The sequence below is a fragment of the Anomaloglossus baeobatrachus genome, chromosome 9 (assembly GCF_048569485.1).
Source record: "Anomaloglossus baeobatrachus isolate aAnoBae1 chromosome 9, aAnoBae1.hap1, whole genome shotgun sequence".
Taxonomy (NCBI): domain Eukaryota; kingdom Metazoa; phylum Chordata; class Amphibia; order Anura; family Aromobatidae; genus Anomaloglossus; species Anomaloglossus baeobatrachus.
In genome coordinates this window covers 175,022,031-175,049,118 of record NC_134361.1, presented here as the reverse complement: position 1 = coordinate 175,049,118, position 27,088 = coordinate 175,022,031, and the positions used below count along the sequence as shown (strand labels likewise).

General features: G+C 46.9%; 1 protein-coding gene across 2 annotated transcripts in view; it reads right to left on the bottom strand.

Moving 5' to 3' along the window:
* The window catches only part of LOC142251355 (diacylglycerol kinase eta-like), a 238,719-nt gene that overhangs the window by 73,663 nt on the left and 137,968 nt on the right, over positions 1–27,088 (bottom strand). For both annotated transcript variants that reach the window (XM_075324067.1, XM_075324066.1), the window contains exons 4-6: positions 9,105–9,185; positions 1,083–1,187; positions 676–808 (exon numbers count right to left, since the gene is read on the bottom strand). In XM_075324067.1, the coding sequence (XP_075180182.1) occupies positions 676–808; positions 1,083–1,187; positions 9,105–9,185 (319 nt within the window). The remainder of the gene's footprint in view (positions 1–675; positions 809–1,082; positions 1,188–9,104; positions 9,186–27,088) is intronic.

Here is a 27,088-nt window from a genome sequence, read left to right as displayed (position 1 = left end):
GTCACCCCGTGATAGCTAATTGGCGATCGTCTGTGCCGCCGGTCAATTTATGTAAACGAATCATAACAAAACAATTGTCTTATTATTTTAATGAAATGTTAAATACTTTTCCGTCCAAAAAAATTATTATTGTTAGTGATGAGCGAATACTAAATATTCTGCTTTGGATTATTCGTACCAAATACCTAGTATGAATAATGAACCTAATGCAAGTCTTTGGGAAATGTAACCTTTTTGCTTGAAAATTTCCTAGAAAAATTTTCGGGTTCCCCATTGACTTGCATGAGGTTCATTATACTGGAATTGTACTCGGTATTCAGTACGAATAATCCCAACCCAAATATTTAGTATTCACTCTTCACTAATGATATAGATATGGTACCTTCATCAAGACGACACATAAAGTATATTTTCCGCTTTCGGAGCTCACATGCCCCTTCGAAGGGCAGTTTTGGAATTCATGTGATGATGGGGCTTCGGCTTCAAAATCTTGCAAATACATATTAGCTAATAAAGGTGTCACCTTAAGAAGGTTGTCTTTTTTTTCAACCTTTGTTAACATCTCGAATTTTAGTGTACGACGCTACTCTTGCTGCACACCCTACTATTGTAGTGACATATTGGACTAAGGACCAAGTTCATTTCTAGTAGGAATCCATATGATAGTAGAATTACCTTCACAGGAGAGTCCATGAGAAGTAACACCGGACAGAGCCTCCCTGCACACATTGCAGAACGTGGGTCTAGCATGGGAACAGGCATACCAGTTGTGCATTCCCGAAAAATGTTCCATATTAAACTGGGTTGTCTGGAAGCAAACACAATGTACAATGTGATCACTCAATGTGTGAATTACCAGGACAATCATCCACTGACGTGGGGCTTGGAAGTTATTTTTCCCACCAGTTCGGCAAAATTGGCAACATTTGATCAATGGGATTTGTTTAGCTTCGTCTTCTCAAATAGCTATAGTTGAGTAAGGAAAGAATGAACTTGATGGACTAGTATAATTTTCAAAGTATGGAACTATGTAACATTCATTGAAAATAAAAATATATATATATAGTTGTCATTTCATATACCTCATTAAGATCCCACTTCTGGACGGATTTGATGGCTCCAATCCAATCCTCCATCTCTTTCCTGTTCTCAGCACATAGGATCAGTTTACGGAATGGCGTAATCACCTGTATAGAGAATAAAAAGGAAATGTCCAGTGAAGATATATGGTTGAAAAAGATTGGATCTCTATTTGACTTGACTTCCTGAACACACAGTACTGTGCAAAAGTTTTAGGCAGGTTTCGAAAGAATGCAGCGGGCAATTATGCTTTCAAAATAATAGTGTTAATAGTTTATCTTTATCAATTAACAAAATGCAAAGTGAATGAACTTTTATGAACGTAAACACTCACACTTGGGTAGGGGAAAAGGAGAAGACCTAATGTGGCGCCCCTGAGGCTTCAGTCGCCACAGAGTATTGCAGCTCATTTAGTTGCGGTATTCACCTCGAGGTAAGGAAGGGGTTAATCACTGGTGTTCCACATTCACACTTTACATATAGCTTAGGAGCTTTCTCTCTTGGATCTGTGCTAGGGTAGGCAGGGGGTAGCCATCAACGAAGCATGGGAATTCCCCGGTCACTAGGACAACCACCTGGGGGGCAGGTTCCACTTGGGGTAGAAGAGGAGCATCACACACACAATCACTAGTCAGTCTACCCGGGACATCAGTTCTGGGACACGACACCACTTCCTTCTCTCTTCACAGGGCCTGGTATACCGCTCAACCCAGGTGCCTCACAGCTAAAAGGATCACTCTGACAAGGGACTTTCTTCTTCTTTCCAACACTTGTGACTTCTCCTAACTTATCCAGGGTCGGCAGAGCCCATCATAGCGAGTGACCGATATTACCCGGGCGAGCGGCACAGCACAAAGAGTGAGTAAAGACACCTGGAACTGCAGCCATAGACTCTGTCTCTTGATTACCGGCACCGCTGCCCCGCGGCTCGGCGCCCGCCATTACTACTCTTTTCATCATCCTCCTCGGGGCCCGCTCCACCTGTAGGGATCGACATCATCCATAGCTGCTACCACCATCCGCCCCGTAGGACAGCGACAGCAGCGGTAGCTGATTCCCTGGCTGCAAACCGCAGGTGGCGTCACAACATTCATCCTACTACTACCACCATCATCTCCCCCGCCATTTTCCTGTACGCCTCGGGGGCAACGAAGCCGGGCTAGGTTGCCCGTGACAACGTCCGTCGATGGCCCGCCAACAAGTAGGTTAACCGCCTGCCCCGTGGGGCGCTACACTATTACAGGGAGATGACGCACCAGCATGCAAATGGTCCCTGTACAGACTAGATAATGGAAAAGGGAAATACCTACTACAGGAAGGTGACACACCCAACTGGTCCCTGTACAGACTAGAAAGACCCTAGCTGCACAACTCAAAACACCACCTCAGACCTGACTCCCTAAAAGGCCATTGAGGGGTTTCTTGTACCTCCTGAAGGATCAGAATGGAGGCCACAAAACACTGCCAACAAAGGGTGAGGCGGTTCTGCAGGAATGTACAAAAACCCAGAGTAAGAAAGCTAAAACACATTCATATAATGTAGAGAGGGAGAGCTAAAGGAAGCTACTAATACAGGGAACAAGTAAAACAGACCAAAAACCTAAAAGAGGTGAAAGGAATAGGTGCTTTGAAGTAAAACAAATCGACTCACTGTAGGAACTAAACTGGTGTTTACCCAAAAAGGTAAAGACCTTAGCTGAAGGGCTGGAACTGCTAAACACAAGTCCACCTAGAGGTATAGCCAGCAAGGAAGTATGGTGAATGATGAACTTATATAACCCAATCAAGAATGTGCTAGGGCAGACCAAAACGGGAGAACCACGAAGTGAGAACAAAGGCAATAAGAACAATCAGCATTTGGTCAGGGAAGAAAGGGCAACAGCCGAGCAGACAGAGGAACTAACCATGCAACAACAGATCACCAGATCGAATCCCCAAACTGAGCCATGAGATGAACAAAAGATACATTTAAATCAGATGAACATTTGGTGTGGCCACCCTTTGCCTTCAAAAATACAAATTCTTTTAGGTATACTGCCTTTTTGAAGGAACTTGACAAGGAGATTGTTCCAAACATGTATGATGGCGTTGCCATCAGGGTTGTATGATCACGTCCAGGACTCCTCTTTCTTATTTATGCTAAAGATAGTTCTTAATGACATAGGCTGCATCTTTGAGGTGGTTGTCATGCTGCAGAATACATTTAGACTCAATCAGATGCCTTTCCGTGACAGATAAGTATCTGCCTATATTTCTCAGCCTTGAGGACACCATTAGACTTGACCAAATCACCAACTCCCCAACTTGCAATCACCTTCCACCATGCTTCACTGTTTCCTGTGCAGACACTCGTATCGTTCTCAAGCTCATCAGCAAACAAACTGCCATCTGTAACAGTTTCATATTTCGCCTCATCAGTCCAGCTGCCATTTTTATGTACTCCTATTTCCTATGTTTTCATGCATATTACGTTACTTGGTTTTGTTTCCGTGTTGAATGTATGAGTTATGACCTCAATTTTTCCATAAAGACAACTTCTGGCCAAACTAATAGATAGGTGTAGCTGCGTCCCACTGATTGCTGCCAGTTCTGAGCAGATGCCATTGCTTGACAACTTTTGATTTAGTAGAGAAGTAAATATGATGTGTCTTTTGTCCTCTTCATTAAGACTCGTTAGACGACCATTAGCTGCACTGATATCCAAATGTTGTATTTAACAAACAAATGATGGCAGTGAAAAGCTGAGCTCAACCCCTATGTCTCACTAACAAGGGTTTATCCCTTTCCTTTTAGGACCCTGCAGATTTCCTCACATTTTCATCTGTTAATCTCTAGCACTTTCCTTTGTGTCTTTAAATACCTTCATTCCCCCTTACTCTGTGCTGGTGATACGTCTAATACCCCTAACAAGTCTTCAGTGCAAGCAGTCGGCTTGTATTCATCTGGAGAAAATTTGTTGTTGCAGTTCCTCTTCCTGAGTCATCTGGAGATACTTTATTCATTTACTTTCCTATTTCAATGAGGGTCTTAAGAGTACTTTACACGCTGCGATATCAGTACCGATATCGCTAGCGAGCGTACCCGCCCCCGTCGGTTGTGCGTGACGGGCAAATTGCTGCCCGTGGCGCACAACATCGCTAATACCCGTCACACGGACTTACCTTCCCTGTGACGTTGCTGTTGCCGGCGAACCACCTCCTTTCTAAGGGGGCAGTTTGTGCGGCGTCACAGCAACGTCACACGGCAGCCGTCCAATAGCAGAGGAGAGGCGGAGATGAGCGGCTGGAACATGTCACCCACCTCCTTCCTTCCTCATTGATGGTGGACGGAAGTAAGGAGATGTTCATCACTCCTGCGATGTCACACATGGCGATGTGTGGTGCCGCAGGAACGACGAACAACATCGTTACTGCACATACAACGATTTTTGGTAATTAAACAACCTCTCCAAAACCAACGATTTTTACCTCTTTTGCGATCGTTGAAGGTCGCTCGTACGTGTCACACGCAGTAATGTCGCTAACAATGCCGGATGTGCATCACAAACACCGTGACCCCGACGATAAATAGTTAGCGATGTTGCAGCGTGTAAATGGCCCTTTACTCCAAGGCCCCCACCAACAATAATATGGGACATCAAATATGGCATTTATGCTGCTGTGTCTGGAACTGTTGCAGTAGTTACAATATAGCAGATCGTCACCCCATCGGCTAGCATTTGGTTAAAATAATAAAAAGAATTCACCCAGGCTCCAGTGGTAACATCTCAATTACCGTACACATCACCGCTGCAGCCAATCACTGAGCTCGGTGGCTGGTACTGTCTATAGCAGAGCGCTGAGCTAACTAATCGGCTTTAATGATGTGTACTGTAATCGAGACATCACGCAGCAAGTGAGTAATCATCAGAGCAACAATGGAGAGTCATCACTGGACCTACAATGGTAACAACTTTTTGTATGATTTTAACCAGGTATTGGCTGATGGGGTAAAAAACAATTCCCAGAAAACTACATCATTAAAAAAGATCCCTAACAACCACAATAAGCAAGAAAGGGAATAAAAGCATCTAAAATATCTGACAAGTATTGGGCACGGTGGATCACTAGACACCAGGGATTGGGTTTTACAGCACAAATGGCTCCACAGACTGAGCGGCTCAATCAATCACACCTTTTATCTCACTTTACTCCATACAGTAACAAAAAGAAGCACTTCACATACTGTAAACAGTCAGGAATTTCTCATAAATTCTTCTATCGGTCAGCGTTCATGTACTATGCACCATTATTCATGGAAATCTGACTCTTGGCCTATATATAGCACACACAATGCTAACCAGTTAAACAACATAGCCTTGTTTTTTTAAAGCAAAACAAAAAAACTCTAACCTGTTCCTATAACAAAGACGTCTTACCGTGCTATGGGTTTCCTTCATATCTTAGTCAAAATAAGGGATCAAGTTCTCCGGTCTTACATTCCAGAGTATAGAAAGTTTATCAAGCGTGTTTGATGTGCCGTATGCGCAACGTAGCACTTTAGATAGAATTTTAAGTATACGGTATATTTCATATTTCTGTTAGGCACCCTAGAGTATTGGCCAAGAGTTTGGACACCGGTTCATGCAATTGTTCTTGTAATGTGCACATTGCAAATTCAGACTGATGGCAGCAAAATCATGAATGAACACATATGGAAACAAGGAGTAAATAAACACGTGAAGCAAACCAAAATATGTGTTAAATCAGATTCCTCAAAGAAATCCCCTTTTACTCTGATGTCAACTTTGTACTCCCTTGAAATTCTCTCAAGTAGCTTTATCAGGTAGTCACCTAGAATGGGAATGGCCTTGACTGAAAGGGCATGCCTTGTCATGAGCTCATTTGTAGAATCATTGATCTTCAGAAAGCGTTCAAGTTCATCAAATGTGTTTTGCAGACGCAGTGTTAGTACACAGGCCCAGCCTTATTACAATACTGTTCTAAGCTAAACTATGGCATTAACCACTCAGCTAAGTAAAGGAAACCGACTGACAGGTGACCATTACTTTAAGACATGAAGGTCAGTCAATCAAAAAATTGCTAGAGCCTTGAAAGAATCCTTAAGTACAGTTATAAAAACATCAACCACTATGATTGGTGACGGCTAAAGGAAAGAAAGACTAAAAATCACCTATACTGCAGAGGAGAAGTTCATCAGAGTTACCAATGTCAGAAAGCGCAAATTAACAGCACCTCAGAAATTGTCATAAATCATACACAAACATCAAGTAGCAGACATATTACAACATCCAGAGGAGAGTATGATAATCAACCCTTTACAGTTAAATTGCTGCAAAGAAGCTAGTAATGAGGACCATAAACAGGAACAACAGAGTTGTTTGGGCCATGCAACACAATGATTTTAAAGTAGATCAGTGGAATTCTGTGCTGTAGTCTAAAATTTGTACTGTGGTTAAACTCTGACACTTTTGGCCCTGTTTGTGAGAGGCAGAAAGGGTGAGCATACTGTATGGTTTCTACATGTATGGTGCCCATCGTTAAACATGGAGAGTGTGGTTTGACAATGGCGATTTTTTATTGTGACATTATTGATTTATTTCAAATTCAAGGCAAGTGTCACACATCTGCAGTTCACTAAGTGACAGCTTAGCTGCCCAATAGTTAGCAGGGAAGGGCTGGATTGTCAGTATTACAAATGGACAACCCAGCCGCCCGATCAGGAACTGGAGCATGCTGACTATCCTCATATTATTCCGGATTACTCAGCAATTAATCAGGCCTGGCCTGCTGGGCTTCTCCTAGATGTCACCCTTTCAGGGTGATTGTCTGGCTGTTTAACTTGCTGGCATTGGTCAGACCATTGCTAATTGTGGCTTTACTCGTTGGTGTAAATGGCTTGTGGTTTTGTGTTCTTCTCTTCTTACCTCTTGCTGCCTAACCTCAGACCTTACCTTTGACTATTTGTCTGCCTAACCCCTTTTGCCTTGACCCATTACTGTTTTGGACTTCTGACCTCGGACTGTGACCTGTTTCTCTTTTACCCCTCTGCCTTTGATGTACACTCTAGGTCTTTGACCCCAAACTTCTTGAATATTGTTTAGCGGGAACCTGTCACTAGATTCACCCTGCTTGAACCACAGGCAGCATGAATCAGACCCTGGCTGCAAGATTGCAGCTGTGTATGTTTATTCTGAATCACTGTAAGGATAGATGAGACTAAATTGGTGCTGCCCCCGCTCCATTCCAGATGATTGACAGGTCTCTAGCTATGTACACAAGTGGAAGAAATCTGTCAGTCACCTGGAGTGGGGGGATGAGATCCTGGCTGGAGTTCTGTTTTGAATACATAATATAGTGAAATTAATAGTTTCTTTCAAAATTACAACTCATACGGCAATAGCAACAGAAAAAATAAAAAAGTAATAGTTCTTGGAATTTTTTTTTTTACAGAGTTCTAAATTTTTGAAATCATACTATCCTTACTAGTTATCTGGGAATAGGGAAATGGCGACTTATCTGGCAAAAAGATCATCAATAGCAGATCGGGGTCTCTTACACTTGGCACCCCAATCGATCAGCTGTAGGTAAACACTTTCAATGGAGCTGCGGCTATTACTGACTACTGAAGCCCAGCTTCTGTACAAAAGAATTGGTGCTGAGCTGCAGTGACCGCATGTCTGTTCAAAGTTTTTACATCTGGCTGCCGGTGGGGCAAATAAAAGCTAATCGGAGATTGTACTGGGTGTCGGACCCCTACTGATATGCTACTGATGACCTATTTTGTGTCATGATTCTTCTGCTCAGTGATCAGGGTGTGCTGAGCTATCAGTTGGGTGAGTGACTGCCCAGTTGTCCAACCTGGAACGGGGGCATCCTGAGCTGTCAGTATTTTGAGTGACAGCTCAGTCGTTCAATTTCATACTAGGAGGTGCTGGGTTTCTACAGGTGTTCCCTGTTCCGGTTAATTGCCCAGCTATTTGACTGAGCAGCTTATCCTAGAACACTACCAGTCTTAGCATTTAGCTCTGTGCTGCTTATCCACTCTCATACTAGGAAGTGCTGGGTTTCTGCAGGTGTCCCCTGTTCCATGTTATTGCCCAGCTATATGACTGAGCAGTTTACCCCAAAACACTGCCAGTCTTAGCATTCAGCTCTGTGGTGCTCATCCACTCTCATACTAGGAGGTGCTGGGTTTCTGCATGTCTCCCCTGTTCCAGGTTATTGCCCAGCTATTTAACTGGGTGGTGTGTCCTAGAGCACTGCCAGTCTTAGCATTGAGCTCTGTGGTGCTCATCCACTCTCATACTAGTAGGTGCTGGGTTTCTGCAGGTGTCCCCTGTTTGGGGTAATTGCCCAGCTATTTGACTGAGCAGTTTGTTCCAGAACACTGCCAGTCTTAGCATTTAGCTCTTTGGTGTTTATCCATTCTCATACTGGGAAGTGCTGGGTTTCTGCAGGTGTTCCCTGTTCCAGTTAAGTGCCCAGCTATTTAACTGAGCAGTTTATCCCAGAGCACTCGGATCTATGCCTGGTGTTCTGATCATTGTTTCTAGACCTCTAACAATCATCTGACCTTCCTCTTGCCTAGACCTTTTCCTCTGATCCACTGCCCTCCAGGTATTCTGACTTCAGCCTTTGTGTATTCCCTTAATTTTGATGTGCTCTCCTGGTACTGACCCTGGAGCGTTTGACTATTCTGCCTCTTGACTTGTCTGTGTAGTGACTAACATCACACTCTGCAGATAGGTTATCAAATATTTATGCCTGGACAGCCCCTTTAAGGGGTTAAAAATTAAAGCAAAGCTCAAATAACTGTACACCTTTCAATCCATTGTATCGAAAAATGGAGGAAACGATCAGTATTGTTTTTAAATGAAGCCATCTTGAATTTTCAAGTTTGATCACCCTTGACACTGGCTTTACGGGTCAGTTAATACATGCGCGTACATGACTGCCGCTAGCTTGGATTGGAATTCTAGGGTACAAAAGAGTTTCATGCAGATAATATTCTTATCACTATACCGTGAAGCTGTTGTTGATGTTCTTAGTGCTGGTCTCAGCGACACTCGCATCTGAAAGGTCGACTTCATCAAATATCAGAGACTGCAGGAAAAAAAAATGTTGGTTAAGGTACACTTATCTAGAAAGAGTTTTTTACACCATAAATCACCTATAGCCAACATCCAAAATGTCACAACCATAAGATGGATTTTTATAACCATATGGTTGTTCCATTGTCAACTATTTCATTTATATATTTGATTGCACTCAGGCTCAGACTGGCCCACAGGAGAACCGGTAAATTCTCTGGTGGGCCTCTCTGTAGGAGTTTCCCTCCAATACCTACGTGAACAGTTTTTGGCACAGTAGACTTAATACACTTAATAGAACATGTACAGAGACGGACAGGATCTAACAAACTACCGAGTTTATTATTTTATAGAAGCACAGACATATTTGTGAACAAGGTTCAGATAATAGTGCCTCTCCAAATCTCACCTCACCACTTATGCACTGGACCAGATCCCATCCACCTCCTCCCCAACCTCACCACCATGTTTGTACTGACCCTATCCCATCTCTTCAACCTATTAACTTGTGGTACCTTCCCTTCTGTTTTCAAACATGTCTCAATCATGCCTATTTTGAGGAAGCCATCGACCCGACCTCTATGTCCAGCTATTGCCCCATATCCCTGCTCATGTTCACTTCCAAACTCGCCGAACAGCATGTCCATGCTAACATTTTCTCCCATCTCTCATCTAAGTCACTCTTCGAGATAGTCTTTTCAGGAAAGAATGGGCATCATCGCCATGCTAATCATCAATGCCAGTAAGGGATTATTTATCCAGGTCCTTTATTGCATGAACATATACAAGTCTACGCGTTTCAGGGGTCTCTGCCCCCTTCCTCAGGACAGAATATAACAGACAGGACCAATATACCAACGTATAGGTATATTGTTCCTGTCTGTTATATATTGTCCTCAAGAAGGGGGCAGAGACCCCTGAAACGCGTAGACTTGTATATGTTCATGGAGGGCCGGCCTTAGCCTAAATGGTGCCCTGTGCAAAACTGCCCTTTGGTGCCCCCCCTACTGATTTTTTTCCCCGAGTTTCCCAGGAAACAAATGAGGACAAGAGGCCATTTATTTTTATATCCTAAGAAAATTGATCTCTTCAATTGTACAATAAATTACAAATTTGTGCTGGAGAATCTGCACCTCAAATCCACCACGTCTGATCTCGTTTTTTTTAGAGGTCTTCCGATTTCAGCCATTTATGCCGTATCCATGGATATTACACCCCACCCCAGCTCCGACTCCACCCCTCATGCCTTCCACACTCACCACCATTCTACGGAAAACGTGTGTGTGTGTGTGTGTGTGTACATATATATATATATACATACACACAGTCATGGCCAAAAGTGTTAGCACCTTTGAAGTTGTTCCAGAAAATAAAGCATTTCCCTTAGAAAATTAATAATACACCCCCTTCACCTCCCCTCTCCATAATATACTCTCTACACCGCCCCTTTCCATAATCTCTCTCCCACACTGCCCTTATTTATAATACTCCCCCACACACTGCCCCTCAGTGTACCCCCACACGTTATCTCTGTGTATAATATCCCCACACACTGCCCCTCTGTAAGATATCCCCCACACACACACACACACACACACAAACACACACACACACACACACTGCCCCTCTGTATAATATCTCTCCCACACACACTGCCCCATGTATAATATCCCCCACAAACACTGACCCTCAGTAGAATACACCCACACAATGCCCCTGTGTATAATATTCACCCACACACACTGCGCCTCTGTATAATATCCCCCCACACTGCTCCTCTGTATAATATCCCCCCACACACTGCACCTCAGTACACTATCCCCCCCACACACACTGCACCTCAGTATACTATCACCACACACACACACTGCTCCTCAGTATAATATCCCCCCACACACTGCTCCTCAGTATAATATCCCCCCAAACACTGCTTCTCTGTATAATATCCCTCACACACAATGCCCCTCTACATAATACCCCCCCACACACTAGTCTTCTGTGTAATATCCCCACATACACACTGTTCCTCTGTTTAGTATCCCCCACACACTGTTTATCAATATAATATCCCCCACACACACTGTTCCTCTGTATAATATCCTCCCACACCCACTGCTCTTCTGTATAATATCCTCCCACACATTGCTCCTCTGTATAATATCTCCCCACAAACACTGCTCCTCAATATATCCCCCTCTACACACTGCTCCTCTGTATAATGTCCCCACACGTACACTGCTCCTCTGGAAATACCAACACACACTGTCCATTTGTATAATATCCCACACACTGCTCCTCTGTGTAGCATCCTCTACACACACACTGCCCCTCTATATATCCCCCACACACTGCAACTCTGTATAATATACACACACACAATGACCCTCTGTGTAATATCCCTCATGTACGCTGCCCCTTTGTACACTATCCCCCACACAAACTGCCCCTCTTTATATATATCCTCACACACACAATGCTCCTCTGTATATCACCCCACACACACTACCCCTCTGTATACTATCCCCCCACACACATTGTCTCTCTGTATAATACAGTCATATGAAAAAGTTTGGGCACCCCTATTAATGTTAACCTTTTTTCTTTATAACAATTTGGGTTTTTGCAACAGCTATTTCAGTTTCATATAACTAATAACTGATGGACTCAGTAATTCACACCTATTACTGGTACACATGTGGGTTCATTTTACCCACACGTGTTCATTCCTATACCTCTGGGTCTGGTTCTGTGTGGCAACTACCTTACCCCCCAACCTATCCTATAGGAAATTCTTTCCGTACCCACACCACGGTTACCTTTCCAATTTTTGTATGCCTTTTATCATCTTGTATTGTCCTTTAAATTATTAATAAAATTGTCAATACTTTTGTACATCATTCATGCCTTATCTTCTTCTTCTCCACTTTTGATATGCCTTCCGGAGTTGGCATTTTCCCCGAGGGATACCATTTTGTTATCCACTCGGCGTATTAGCTATGGCCAAATTATTGTATTTATATCTGAAAACATATCTGTGCTTATTTCGTGTCTTATTGATTGGGTGTGTGAGATACAGGTAATTCTTACCACTAGAGAGACTTTTGAATATTGATGAAGAGGGTGAGAGAAGGGATTTTTTAGGGAGAGCCGCTGAGGAATGGGGGCATCGGTTAAGTGAGGATGTACTCCATTGACAGGCAGGAAAAGTCCTGGTTAAGGGAAGCTTAAGGACATGGCCATTTTTTCTACCTGTCTCCCTATAATATTGATGGAGCATTGCTCTAAAGCAGGGGTGGGGAACCTCCGGCCCGCGGGCCGCATGTGGCCCGCGATGACCTTTTATGCGGCCCCCGGGCAGATTCCCAGGGGCTGCAGTGATGGGTCCGCAACATCCATTAAATCCCCACATGCACCGCTGTCCAGTGTCAGCATGCTCAGCGGTGTGTGTGGCCGCCCCTCTGCTCTCGGGAGCGATGTGCCTGGCTCCTGCACTCCCGCTGCTATATACCCGGCTACTGAACTCCCGCCGCTGTGTGCCCGGCTCCTGCACTCCCGCTGCTATATACCCGGCTCCTGAACTCCCGCCGCTGTGTGCCCGGCTCCTGCACTCCCGCTGCAATGTGCCCGGCTCCTGCACTGACGCCACTGTGTGCCCGGCTCCTGCACTCCCGCTGCTATGTGCCCAGCTCCTGCCCTCCCGCTGCAATGTGCTCGGCTCCTGCACTCCCGCTGCTATGTGCCCGGCTCCTGCACTCCTGCCGCTGTGTGCCCTCCTCCTGCACTGATGCCGCTGTGTGCCCTCCTCCTGCACTGATGCCGCTGTGTGCCCGGCACCTGCACTGACGCCGCTGTGTGCCCGGCGCCTGCACTCATGCTGCTGTGTGCCCGGCGCCTGCACTCATGCTGCTGTGTGCCCGGCGCCTGCACTCATGCTGCTGTGTGCCCGGCGCCTGCACTCATGCTGCTGTGTGCCCGCCGCCTGCAGTCCCGCACAGTGTCCGACGCCTGCCCTCTGTGCCCCGTCCAGTGCTTTGGGGCCTACCAGTTCTGTGTACCACCTCCCCAGAGTTGTGTGAAAGGCTCAGTGCTGTGTCCCCCCCCACCCATGCTGTGTATCACCCCAGGTTTGTGTCCCCCAGTGATATCAGGGCTCTTCCAGTGCTGTGTGCAGCCCGCCCCATGCCTTGTGCCCTCCCAATGATGTGTATCCCCCCAGTGTTGTGTTCCCCCAGTCATGCCTGTGCTCTGAAAGGGCTGTCCATGCCTCCATTCCCTCCAGTGATATATCTGCCCCCCCAGTGATATCTGTGCCCCTCTTGGGATGTGTGTGCCCCCATCCCCTCTTGTGTTGTGTATGCTCACCCAGCCACTCTTACGTTGTGTATGCCCCTCTTGCATTGTGTACGCCCCCAGCCCTTCTAGCGTTGTGTATGCCCCCAGCGTCTCCTGTGATGTGTATGCCACCCAACCTCTCTTGTGTTGTGTATGCCCCCCAGCCCCTCTTGTGTTGTGTTTGCCTCCAGCGTCTCCTGTGATGTGTATGCCCCAGCGTCTCCTGTGACTTATACATCACATTGGAGATGCTGGGGGAATATACATCATAGGAAGTGCTGGGGGCATACCATACACATCACAGGAGACACTGGAGACATTCATAACACAGGAGGGGCTGGGGGCATTTACATTACAGGAGGAGCTGGGGGCATTTATGTTACAGGAGGGGCTGGGTGCATTTCCTCACAGGGGGCATATATGTGCCCCCAGTGTCTCGTGTGATGTATATGCAGCAGTTCCAGTGTCTCCTATCTGATGTGTACACATCAGTCCCAGAGTCTCCTATGGGATGTATATGCCCCCAGCCCCTCCAGTGATGTATGTGTGTCGCGGGCGGAGGGGCGTGCTCGCCATGCTCGGGTCCGGGGCTTCTGCTTCTGCTGCTCGGTGGCTCGAGCGGTGGGCCGGACCCGGGGACTCGAGCAGCGCTCCTCACCCGTGAGTGAAAAGGGATGGTTTGTTTGGGGAGATAGTTCGTGACGCCACCCACGGGTCATGGTGATTATGGGCACCACCACTGCTGGTGATGGGGATCCCGGGAGCGATGGTAGGGAGCAGCTAGGGTGTTGTCCCCTCCGTGGGTAGAGGTTCGTGTTCCCGGGGCACGGTGATGATGCGGGGAGGCTGGATGGCTGGGATGCAGGGTTGCAGGGGCAGCGCGGCGCGGTGCCGGATGGCGCTGGTGTACTCACACAGAAAGTCACAAAGTCTCTGGTTAACCAAACGGCCGGATGGACGGGTCCCGCAGCCGGCTGCAGTGTCTTTGCTCTCCCCGGACAGGTAATGGTGGCTGTCTTTCCCTGCACCTTTGTAGAATGTGTCGACTCCGATGGTTTCCCAACGGTAGTCCGCTCCCCGACGTATAGGTACCATAGGAGCCCTTTTGCCCGCAGGCGCTGGCCCTTGGATCTCTATCCTGTGGCGGTGGCTGTGTATCCTCACGGTGTGGACTCTTGCCTTCTAACGGGACTTGGGTGTTAGGAAACCCCTGGGGTTCCGGTCACTCTCGGATTTGACTGTTGTCGGCGGCTCCAAGCCTAGTCGGGGTCTGATGGCCCTGCCTGTGGGCTTAACTTCACTCCGCTCCCCGGTTCGGTACCGGTAGGCCACCACCCAATCCCGGCCCTACGGTTCCGCAGAGATCCGTTTACTCCTGCAGACGGCCACCACCATCTGCCGACCTTGCTGACGGTGCCTGGGCTCCTACCCAGACACACACAGACTTTTACTCCTCTCACTTTCATCTTCAAACTCTATCTCTCACTTTTTCCCGCCTCCAGGCCTGTGAACTGCTCGGTGGGTGGGGCCAACCACCTGGCTCCGCCCCACCTGGTGTGGACATCAGACCCTGGAGGGAGGCAACAAGGGTTTTTGGTTGACTGGTGTAACTATCCAGGGGAGGGGGTGTGTGTGGTGTTATGTCTGTGACTACCTGGCTAGTCCAGGGCGTCACATGTGCCTCCAGCGTCTCCTGTGATGTATATACATAGAGTTGACTGCGCTACAGACCGAGACAAACCTGGAAAAGCAGTTGTCAGAAGCAACATGAGTTGTATCATCAAACATCAAAGCCACACCAAAGAGAAGCAGCTACCACAGTAAGGGTGAGTTAATTGTTTGACCAAATATAGCAAGATTATTTTCACATTGATAATTTGGTGTGGCCGACGAAGGTTGGTAGAAATTGCCAAATGGCCCCCGGCAGTAAAAAGGTTCCCCACCCCTGCTCTAAAGTATGGTAATTTCCCTCCCATCCACTCTATAATAATCTCAACTATAAGTGGCTTAGACACCTTCTTAAATTTTCACTATATATTTGTTGTTTGTCTAGGTCTGGGAAATAATTTTTAATGCATATAAAGAACTTTTAATGAGTTATTAATTGAACGTGGGTATATTCTGACATAACGCTTTACTTTTATACCAGTCAATAACCATTGTTTCTGAGTGCTTTGTCACTGTGCATCGGTCAACAATACAGCGCACTTTGCACAAGGAGAAGCTGCATGGGAGAGTGATGTGAAAGAAGCCGTTTCTGCAAGCACGCCGCAAACAGAGTCGCCTGAGGTATGCAAAATCACATTTGGACAAGCCAGTTACATTTTGGAAGAAGGTCCTGTGGACTGATGAAACAAAGATTGAGTTGTTTGGTCATACAAAAAGGCGTTATGCATGGAGGCAAAGCAACACTGCATTCCAAGAAAAGCACTTGCTACCCACAGTAAAATTTGGTGGAGGTTCCATCATGCTTTGGAACTGTGTGGCCAATGCTGGCATCGGGAATCTTGTTAAAGTTGAGGGTCGCATGGATTCAACTCAGTATCAGCAGATTCTTGACAATAATGTGCAAGAATCAGTGACAAAGTTGAAGTTACGCAGGGGATGGATATTTCAGCAAGACAATGATCCAAAACACCGCTCCAAATCTACTCAGGCATTCATGCAGAGGAACAATTACAATGTTCTGGAATGGCCATCCCAGTCCCCAGACCTGAATATCATTGAACATCTGTGGGATGATTTGAAGCGTGCTGTCCATGCTCGGCGACCATCAAACTTAACTGAACTGGAATTGTTTTGTAAACAGGAATGGTCAAATATACCTTCATCCAGGATCCAGGAACTCATTAAAAGCTACAGGAAGCGACTAGAGGCTGTTATTTTTGCAAAAGAAGGATCTACAAAATATTAATGTCACTTTTATGTTGAGGTGCCCATACTTTTGCACCAATCAAATTTTGTTTAAATGCTGATTGCACATTTTCTGTTAGTACAATAAACCTCATTTCAATCCAGAAATATTACTGAGTCTATCAGTTATTAGATATATGAAACTGAAATAGCTGTTGCAAAAACCCAAATTGTTATGAAGAAAAAAGGTTAACATTAAAAGGGGTGCCCAAACTTTTTCATATGACTGTATTATACAGAGAGACAATGTGTGTGGGGGGATAGTATACAGAGGGGTAGTGTGTGTGGGGTGATATACAGAGGAGCATTGTGTGTGTGAGGATATATATAAAGAGGGGCAGTTTGTGTGGGGGATAGTGTACAAAGGGGCAGCGTACATGAGGGATATTACACAGAGGGTCATTGTGTGTGTGTATATTATACAGAGTTGCAGTGTGTGGGGGATATATAGAGGGGCAGTGTGTGTGTAGAGGATGCTACACAGAGGAGCAGTGTGTGGGATATTATACAAATGGACAGTGTGTGTTGGTATTTCCAGAGGAGCAGTGTACGTGTGGGGACATTATACAGAGGAGCAGTGTGTAGAGGGGGATATATTGAGGAGCAGTGTTTGTGGGGAGATATTATACAGAGGAGCAATGTGTGGGAGGATATTATACAGAAGAGCAGTGGGTGTGGGAGGATATTATACAGAGGAACAGTGTGTGTGGGGGATATTATATTGATAAACAGTGTGTGGGGGATACTAAACAGAGGAACAGTGTGTATGTGGGGATATTACACAGAAGACTAGTGTGTGGGGGGGTATTATGTAGAGGGGCATTGTGTGTGAGGGATATTATACAGAGAAGCAGTGTTTGGGGGGATATTATACTGAGGAGCAGTGTGTGGGGGGATATTATACTGAGGAGCAGTGTGTGTGTGTGGTGATAGTATACTGAGGTGCAGTGTGTGTGGGGGGGATAGTGTACTGAGGTGCAGTGTGTGGGGGGATATTATACAGAGGAGCAGTGTGGGGGGATATTATACAGAGGCGCAGTGTGTAACACTTTTATGTTGAGGTGCCCATACTTTTGCACCAATCAAATTTTGTTTAAATGCTGATTGCACATTTTCTGTTAGTACAATAAACCTCATTTCAATCCAGAAATATTACTGAGTCTATCAGTTATTAGATATATGAAACTGAAATAGCTGTTGCAAAAACCCAAATTGTTATGAAGAAAAAAGGTTAACATTAATAGGGGTGCCCAAACTTTTTCATATGACTGTATCCTCCTGGTATATATGTCCAAATCCTGGTATATATGTCTGCATCCTGGGCCCTTCCTGGTATGCATGTCCCGATCCTGGTTTATCGTACCCTTCCTAGCATAAATGTCCTCTTCCAGGTATATTTGTCCCCATCCAGGGACCCTCCTGGTATGCATGTCCCCATCCCAGTCTATTTGTCCCTATCCTGGTATATATGTCCAATCCTGGGCACCTCTTGGTTTGTATATCCCACTCCTGGGCACATTCTGGTATATATGTCCCCATCCTGGTTTGTGTCCCCTTTTTGGTATATATGTCGTCCTCCTGGTATATATGTTCCCATCCTGGTTTATTTGTCCCTTTCCCAGCATATATATCCCCATCCTAGGCTCCTCCTGATGTATGTATGTTCCCCTCCTGGGCACATTCTGGTATATGTCCCCATCCTGGTTTTTGTCCCCATCCTGGTATATATCTCCTCCTTCTTGTGTATATGTGCCTTTCCTGGGTCTCTCCTCGTATATTTGTCTACTGCATAAAGAAAAAACCCCAAATATTTTACTCACCCTCCCCGGCTCCCACATCCTGCAGCGTCTTCTCTGAGAAGTGATGCATTTCAGCTGGATGTGTGCCCTCCACACATCCATCTAAAGCAAGGCAAGGGCTGCAGTCAGCGGGCGCCCCCACGACCCGGGGCTGGAGTCAGCGCCCCCCCTGCAGCTGGAGTCAGTGCCCTCCCCCACCCGCAGCTGGAGTCAGCGGCCCCCCCACCACCTGCGGCTGGAGTCAGCGGCCCTTCCCACTCCCCGCGGCTGGAGTCAGCACCCCCCCGCCCCTGGAGTCAGTGCCCCCCCATGACCCGTGGCTGGAGTCAGCGGCCCCCCCACCACCCGCGGATGGAGTCACCGGCCCCCACCACCACCCACGGCTGTAGTCAGCACCCCCCTCGGCTGTAGTCAGCAGCCCCTGCCCCCCGCGGCTGGAGTCAGAGGCCCCCCCCGCAGTCAGCACCCCCCCGCCCCCCGCGGCTGTAGTCAGCGCCCCCCCGCCTCCCTAGTCAGCGCCCCCCCGCGGCTGTAGTCAGCGCCCCCCCCCCGCGGCTGTAGTTAGCGGCCCCTCCCCGCGGCTGGAGTCAGCACCCCCTCCCGCACCCCACGGCTGTAGTCAGTGGCCCCCCCGTCCATGTAGTCAGTGACCCACCCCCCGCAGCTGTAGTCAGTGGGTCCCCCACCACCCTCGGCAACCTTCAGCTCATAGAGCGCCTACCTCTCCCTTCCGGATGCCGCGCGCTCGCCAGCTCCGCATTGCCCGCAGCACTGTGATTAGGTGCAGGGTGATGACCTCATCACATTGGGCTGCGGGATGACGTGCCACCTTTCTGCTCTGCTTCATTCACAGTGCCTCCCCCACCACATGGCTAATTTGCATGCAATGCCCTAGAAGGACTTTGCACGCACCTTAGTCATGTGCAGACTGCAGTTGTGGCTGAAGCGACACTGCCGGGCCCCTCTGCTAAAGCTGTGACCGGGGCTCGGTGAAGATGGTGGGCCCGGCTGGCCAGGGGCTACATAAAGCTTAGTATTAACCGGCAGTGGTTACAGTAAAAACGCAGTGCTGGGACCGGAGGAGCCAGGAAATTTACGACTTCTTACCTTTTTGCTGCGCCCTCCTGAAGCATGGCCGTCGGCGCCCTGTGCGACCGCACAAGTCGCACATGCCTAAAGCCGGCCATGTGTTCATGCAATAAACGACCTGGATCAATAATCGCTTACTGGCATTGGTGATTAGCGCAGCAATGACCCCTGTTTTTTCCTGAAAAGACTATCTCGATTCTTTCGGGGCTGTGGCTTTCACCTCCTGTGACTAAGCGATTTAGGTGTTGTGACCTTTCACAACACTTTTAGGTGAGTGCAAATTTAAGTTTTTCCTTGTTTTTAATCTGGTAAGACCCTATTGTGCCCTTCTCTCCACAGTTCCTGACATTCTAACTCACTCTTCGGCAGCCTAAGGCTGGTTTCACACTACGTCTTTTTAACATCCGTTGAAAACGTTTTTTTAGCGGAAGTACGGATCCAGTGCAAATGCGTTTTCATTTCAATGCATTTGCAATGGACTCGCGTTAACATCCGTTCACCTGCGTTTGCGTGCGTTATAGTGCGGATCCGGTGACTTGCAGTTTTTTAACATGTTTCAAAAACGCTACTTGTAGCGTTTTTGAGCTGCGTCAAAATACTGCAAGTCACCGGATCCGCACTATAACGCACGCGAACGCAGGTGAACGCTGGCGTGCTGATAGACAGGATCCTGCTTTTGTACTGAGCATGCCCAGAAAGTACTGAGCATGCCCAGAACCAGTCTCGCGTGATCTGTCTCTCTCTCCTCCTCCCTCCCTCACCCTCTCTCTCTCTATCTGTCTTTCCCCCTTCCTCCCTCCCTCCCTCTCCCCCACCTGACAGCTGCGGACACTCGTAACCAAGGTAAATATCGCGTAACCACTTATCTTAGTTACCCGATGTTTACGTTGGTTACGCGTGCAGGCAGCCCTGCTCCTAGCAGCTGCAGACACTCGTAACCAAGATAAATATCGGGTATCCAAGGCCGATGTGTACCTTGGTTACCAGCGTCTGCAGCTGTCAGAAGCCTCCTCCCAGTCTAGTTCCCCTCACTCCCGATCACATGACTCCAATGCCCGCCCCTAAACATCCAGTGCAGGATCCTGCAAAATAACATATGCGTTTGCATACGTTATTTGCTGTAAAAGCAGGATCCGTACTTCCGCTAAAAAAAGTTTTCAGCGGATGTTAAAAAGACGTAGTGTGAAACCAGCCTAAAATGTATTTTCTGTCCCCACCACACCACTGAAATGGTCCTGACCAAAATTACTTAAATAGACATTTTGTATACTCTTTCTTCTAGACACGTCCTTTGTCTTCAACACTGTTAAGTACTCCCTCCTACTGCAAATCCTCTCTTCCCTTGGTGTCAAAGACCCTCTCCTGGATATGCTCATACCTTTCCAACCACACATTTAGCATTTCCCAATCCCATTCTACCTCCTCATCCCGCCCTCTCTCTGTTGGTGTCCCTCAGGGCTCTGTCCTGCGACCCCTTCTCTTCTCAATATATACCTTTGGCCTGGGACAACTCATAAAGTCACATGGCTTTCAGTACCATCTATACAATGGTGACACTCAAATCTACCTTTTCGGACCAGACATCACGTCTCTACTGTCCAGAATCCTAGAGTGTCTATCAGCCATATTCTCCTCATCAAGATTCCTAAAGCTCAATGTGGACAAATCTGAACTCTTCATCTTTCCTCAATCTTACCTAAGACCCCTACGTAATCTATCTATCACAATAAATTACATCACACTTTCTTCTGTACCAGAAGTCCGCTGCCTCAGCTTAACTCTAGACTCTTCTTTGTCCTTCAATCTGCACATCCAAACTCTCACCACCTTCTGTCACCCCCAACTCAAATATATTTCCAGAATCTGTCTTTTCCTTAACTCTGAATGTACTTAAATACTAGTGCACACGCTTATCATCTCCCACTCTCGACTACTACAACATCCTCCTCTGTGGCCTCCCTGCTAAAATTCTCTCACCTCTCCAGTTAGTCCTTAACTCTGCTGTCCAACTAATCCATCTCTCCCCTCACTACTCCTCCTCCTCTTCTCCCCTCTGCAAAACGCTTAATTATCTCCCACTTACACAATGTATCCAATTCAAGCTACTACTGACCTACAAAGCCATCCATGATCTGTCACCTCCAGATATCCAAACTAATCTGATATCTTCCAACATGTCATTGTCGCGGGCGGGGAGGAGGGTGCCAGCACTGCGCTCACCCCTCTGCTCGGGTCCGGCTGCTGCTGCTCAGTGGTGGCTCGAGCGGTGGGCCGGATCCCGGGGGTTCTCGAGCAGCGCTCCTCGCCCGTGAGTGAAAGGGGATTGGGTTTTTGGGATATTGTCTATTGTCCGTGACGCCACCCACGGTTGTGGTGATTTGTTGACACCACCGCTGCTCTACATGGGGATCCCGGGAGTGATGATGTGGAGCAGCCAGTTGTTGTGTTGCCCCTCCGTGGGTAGGGGTTGGTGATCCCAGGGCCCAGTGATGAGGTGGGAGATGCCGGGCCTGGTGGGCGCAGGGACGCGGGGGCAGCGCTGTGCCCCGCGGCACCGTGGCACTCACTCAGCCCGAGACGATGACACAGTTCTCGGTAAAACACACGGCTGGAAAGACGGTTCCCACGGACGGCTGCACTTGCTTCCCCAGTAGGTGACGGTGATGTCCCTTTTCCTGCACCTAATGTTGTTGATGGTTTCGATGGGTTCCCACCGGTAACCCGCTCCCCGGCTTCAAGCTGGACCGGAGGAGCTCTACTCTTTGCCCGCAGGCGCTGGCCCTTAGAAACTGGTGCCCTGGCGGTGGCGGTGTCTCTACTTTAATGGTTGGGCTGTTGCCTTCAATCGGGACTTGGTTGTTGGGGGATCGACGTCCCCTTCACTGATGGATTTGGCAAACTATGGCGACTCCCAGCCTTGCCGGGGTCCGAGAGGCCCCTGCCCTGGTGCTGACTGTCCTTTGTACATTGCTCCAGACCGCCGGGCCACCACCCGTCTGCGGTCCTTCCAGGAACTTCCAAACGGTCACCCCTCCGGACAATCACCGCCGTTGCTGACCTTGCTGACTCTGTCCTGCACACAGCTGGACCAACCTCAGGCTTTTCTACTCTCACTTTTACTCCTTTTCTCCAGTTTTCTCCTTTGCTCCTCTACCACTTCACTTCCTTAACTCAACTCATGTTTACTCCTTCACTTCCCTAACTGATCTGCTCTCTAGCCCTCAGCTAGACTTCAACTGCCTGGTTCTTCCCGCCTCCAGAGCTGTGAACTCCTCGGTGGGTGGAGCCAACCGCCTGGCCCACCCCCTGGTGTGAACATCAGCCCCTGGAGGATGGCAACAAGGATTTTGGGTTAGCTTTGATGTTCCTAACTGGGGTGTAGGGTGTGGTGGTGTGATGACCTGTGACCCCTGGCTTGCCCAGGGCGTCACATCATCACTGGTCATTCCAAGACCTCCTTCTCTACACCACACTTATTTGTTCTTCAGCCAATCATCGCCAAGTCTTCTCCCGATTCCATCCTCTAGAATTCTATGCCCTAACACTTCTGATTCTCCACCACATTCGGAACCTTCAGACAGAACTCGAAAACCGATCTTTTCAAGAAAGCTTACAGCCTGACATGCCACCTTACCATTACTGATATTCAGCATAGCTACTACAATGCACATGTCATGAGGGTAAACAAAAGAAAACTGAGGCAATCATGAAATGATGGGGTCTCCTCAAATAGGGCAGGGAGTGCCAAGCATAAAAAACGGGTGCCAGATTGCTGGGCCTAATCTTATAGAAGCAGTTCTTGGCCGGCTCATCATTATTCCCAATCAGAACATGCAGAAATCTTGTGACATAAGGGGGCTTTACACGCAACAACATTGCTAACGAGATGTCATTGGGGTCACAGAATTCGTGACGCACATCCGGCCTCGTTAGCGACGTCGTTGCGTGTGAAACGTACGAACGACCGCTAACGATCAAAAATACTCACCTTAATCGTTGATCATTGACACGTCATTCAAATCCCAAATATCGTTGCTGGTGCAGGAAGCAGGTTGTTCGTCGTTCCTGAGGCAGCACACATCGCTATGTGTGACACCCCAGGAACGACGAACACCACCGTACCTGCGTCCTCCGGCAACGAGGTGTGCGTGACTTTCCTGCGGCTGCTCTCCGCCACTCCGTTTCTATTGGCCGCCTGCCGTGTGACATCACTGTGACACCGCACGACCGCCCCCTTAGAAAAGAGGCAGTTCGCCGGCCACAGTGACGTCGTTAGGAAGGTAAGTATAGTGTGACGGGTCCTAGCGCTATTGGGCGCCACGGGCAGCAATTTGCACGTGACGCACAACCGACGGGGGCGGGTGCGATCGGCAACGACATCGATAGTGATGTCGCTGTGTGTAAAGTGGCCTATAGTCTGTATTCCAATCATCCCATCTCATGGGTCTTGAGCTGCTTGTGGTCAGAAATATTATGAGCTAGCTTTTAACCATTCTACCAATAAAGTTAAAGAGGATATTTGGGGCTATGTTATTTTTTTCTTGTGGACCTAAGATCTAACAAGCAGGTAGTTGCTAAATATCTACTTATTCCACACAGTGCCACTTCAAAGCGGTCATGGATCGCTCCTGCCAGCGTTTTTGCTGCTTCACAGTAAAAGAGCAGTCCTTCTGCCGATATCACGTTGACAGAGCAGCTATTTCACTTCCGCTCTGCTCTGTTGACGGGGTGTGACTGCCGATGTTATGCTGATTGACAGGCAGCTTCCCTCAGTTATGCAGTAGGGAGCCGGCTGTCAATCGGGATGACATCGGTAGTTACGTCCTGTCAACAGAGTAGAGTGGAAGAGAGAGAGCTGCTCGACATGATGTTAGAGGAAGCCGCTGAATTGCCGGCAGAACCGGTTCATGACCACTCTTAGTTAGCAACTACCTGCCTGTTAATTCTCAAATAGCACCTTTAACACTTTAAAGATTTTTAGGAATTTAGAAAGGGATGAACAGCAGATTGAGCCAGTGTGAAAGTTATTGGAAGTTAATTAATGTTGGGACAATTTATCAAAAAGGAAATATGCAGTAATTAACGTGTCACAAGATATTTAAAAAAAGTAGAATAACTTTTATATTATTTTTTACAATTTGTGCAGCGTGGAAAGTTAGGAAAATGCAGATCCCTTTATTACGTTATTTGCTTTCATTACTGTAACAATAAAATGCATGTAAGTGGCTTCTAAACCCTTGGCTTTTTCCTAGACTTGTCTGCCAGTAGTCTCACTGATATCAGAATGTACTTAATTGGAGTACAGGTGATGGCAGTGATGGGTCAGCACCTGTGTGTCACTATCTCTGGGGAAAAGCTGCTGCAGGAGATTGTTCAGAGGAGACAGTGCCTGACCCATCACTGCCATCATCTGTACTCCAAATGCGCAGATTCTGATATCAGTGCAACTAAAGAAAGGAAAATGGACTGGGAAAAGCATGGGGGTTGGTTGAAAGCCAATTACATGCAAGGTTGGACTGGAGTGTCTGGGGCCCACAACAGGAATTGACTCTAGGGCTCCATTCTTCAGCTAAATGCAAATACTTGTTAGCCATTATCCCCATTATAGTGGAGCGTCAACAGTAAAACACAGTTGTCTTCTGCACATCTCCTGTGTACACAATATCTGGGATGAACAGTTACAGTAGTTTATATTAAAGGGGTTCTGTGGTGACAACAAGTTCTCATCAATCCACAGGATGGGTCGGATCGGAAGAATTAGAAACTTTTATCCCTGACAGGGCACTTTTATCCTCATTTTAACATGCAGCATCAGATCGGATGACTGATCGCAGCTCCATTCATCCTCTTTAGGACTGCAAGGAAAAGTCAAGTACAGCACTCACAGCCGCAGCCACTGAGGGAATGACTGGATCAGTGGTCGTACATGAGCTCCAGTCTAATGGGGATAAAACTTCCCCATGCTGACAATTGGTGCAGCTCCCAGCAGTCTCAACCCCACCAATCAATAACATCACTTATCCTGTAGAGAGGAGATTACTTGTTTTTACTGGAGAACCCCTGCAATTGTATTTCTGCCACTGTGTAATAGTCACAGGACAGGGAGTGGTTAAACCTCCAAGTATTTAATCTCTAATGGAAATAAACAATATTCTCCAAATTAATAACAGAGAAACCAACTGGCCTCCATACACAAAACAATCCATTATTCCAAGACCAATAATACCACTTACAAGAGAAAAATACCACCACACCATGACTAGACCATATATTACCACCACATAGTGGCAAAGTAATACCACATATAAGAAATAGACAAAATACCACCACACTGTAACCAGACCCCACAGTACCACAACATAGTGACCAAATAATACCACACACAGGGGACAAATACCACCCCACCATGTCCAGACCACATGTTACCACCAGATAGTGACCGAACAATACCACATATAAGAAAGAGAAAAAATACCACCACACTACGACCAGACCCCATAATACAACCACATAGTGACTTAAAAATACAATACTGATGATGAATATAAACCACAATACTAATAACGCTAATATTACCACCATTATACACAGGAGCTCTGTATATAATGAATAGTATGCAGGTAATACAGAGCTCACTGGTGACATTATACAAGGAGCTCTGTATATAGTGTAGTGTATAGCAGGGGTGGGAATTTCTTTTCCCCAGAGGCCACATGAGAGACTGTGACTGTTGTGAAGGCTGAACCAATAGGCTGAAATTAATTTTTCTCAATATAAATATTAACAAATATAAATGTTATATTAATATTAATTGCATCACTTGATATAGAGCGGAATTAAGCATGCTGACACCCACCCATACACCGTATGAGCTTCCACACAGACCTCTATACACTGTAGGAGCCCACACAGCCCCCCTATAGTCAGCATGATCCCCACACAGTCCCCTATATACAGTATAATCCACACACAGCCTCTAGATACAACATGATATGCACACAGCCCCCTATATACAGCATGATCCAGACACAGCCCCACACTGCAGCATGATCCACACAGTCCCCTATATACAGCATGATCCCCACAGCTTCTATATACTGAAAGATATGCACACAGCCCCTATATACAGCATTATCCGCACACAGCCCCTATACAGTTAGGTCCAGAAATATTTGGACAGTGACACAGTTTTCGCGAGTTGGGCTCTGCATGCCACCACATTGGATTTGAAATGAAACCTCTACAACAGAATTCAAGTGCAGATTGTAACGTTTAATTTGAAGGTTTGAGCAAAAATATCTGATAGAAATTGTAGGAATTGTACACATTTCTTTACAAACACTCCACATTTTAGGAGGTCAAAAGTAATTGGACAAATAAACCAAACCCAAACAAAATATTTTTATTTTCAATATTTTGTTGCGAATCCTTTGGAGGCAATCACTGCCTTAAGTCTGGAACCCATGGACATCACCAAACGCTGGGTTTCCTCCTTCTTAATGCTTTGCCAGGCCTTTACAGCCGCAGCCTTCAAATCTTGCTTGTTTGTGGGTCTTTCCGTCTTAAGTCTGGATTTGAGCAAGTGAAATGCATGCTCAATTGGGTTAAGATCTGGTGATTGACTTGGCCATTGCAGAATGTTCCACTTTTTTGCACTTATGAACTCCTGGGTAGCTTTGGCTGTATGCTTGGGGTCATTGTCCATCTGTACTATGAAGCGCCGTCCAATCAACTTTGCGGCATTTGGCTGAATCTGGGATAAAAGTATATCCCGGTACACTTC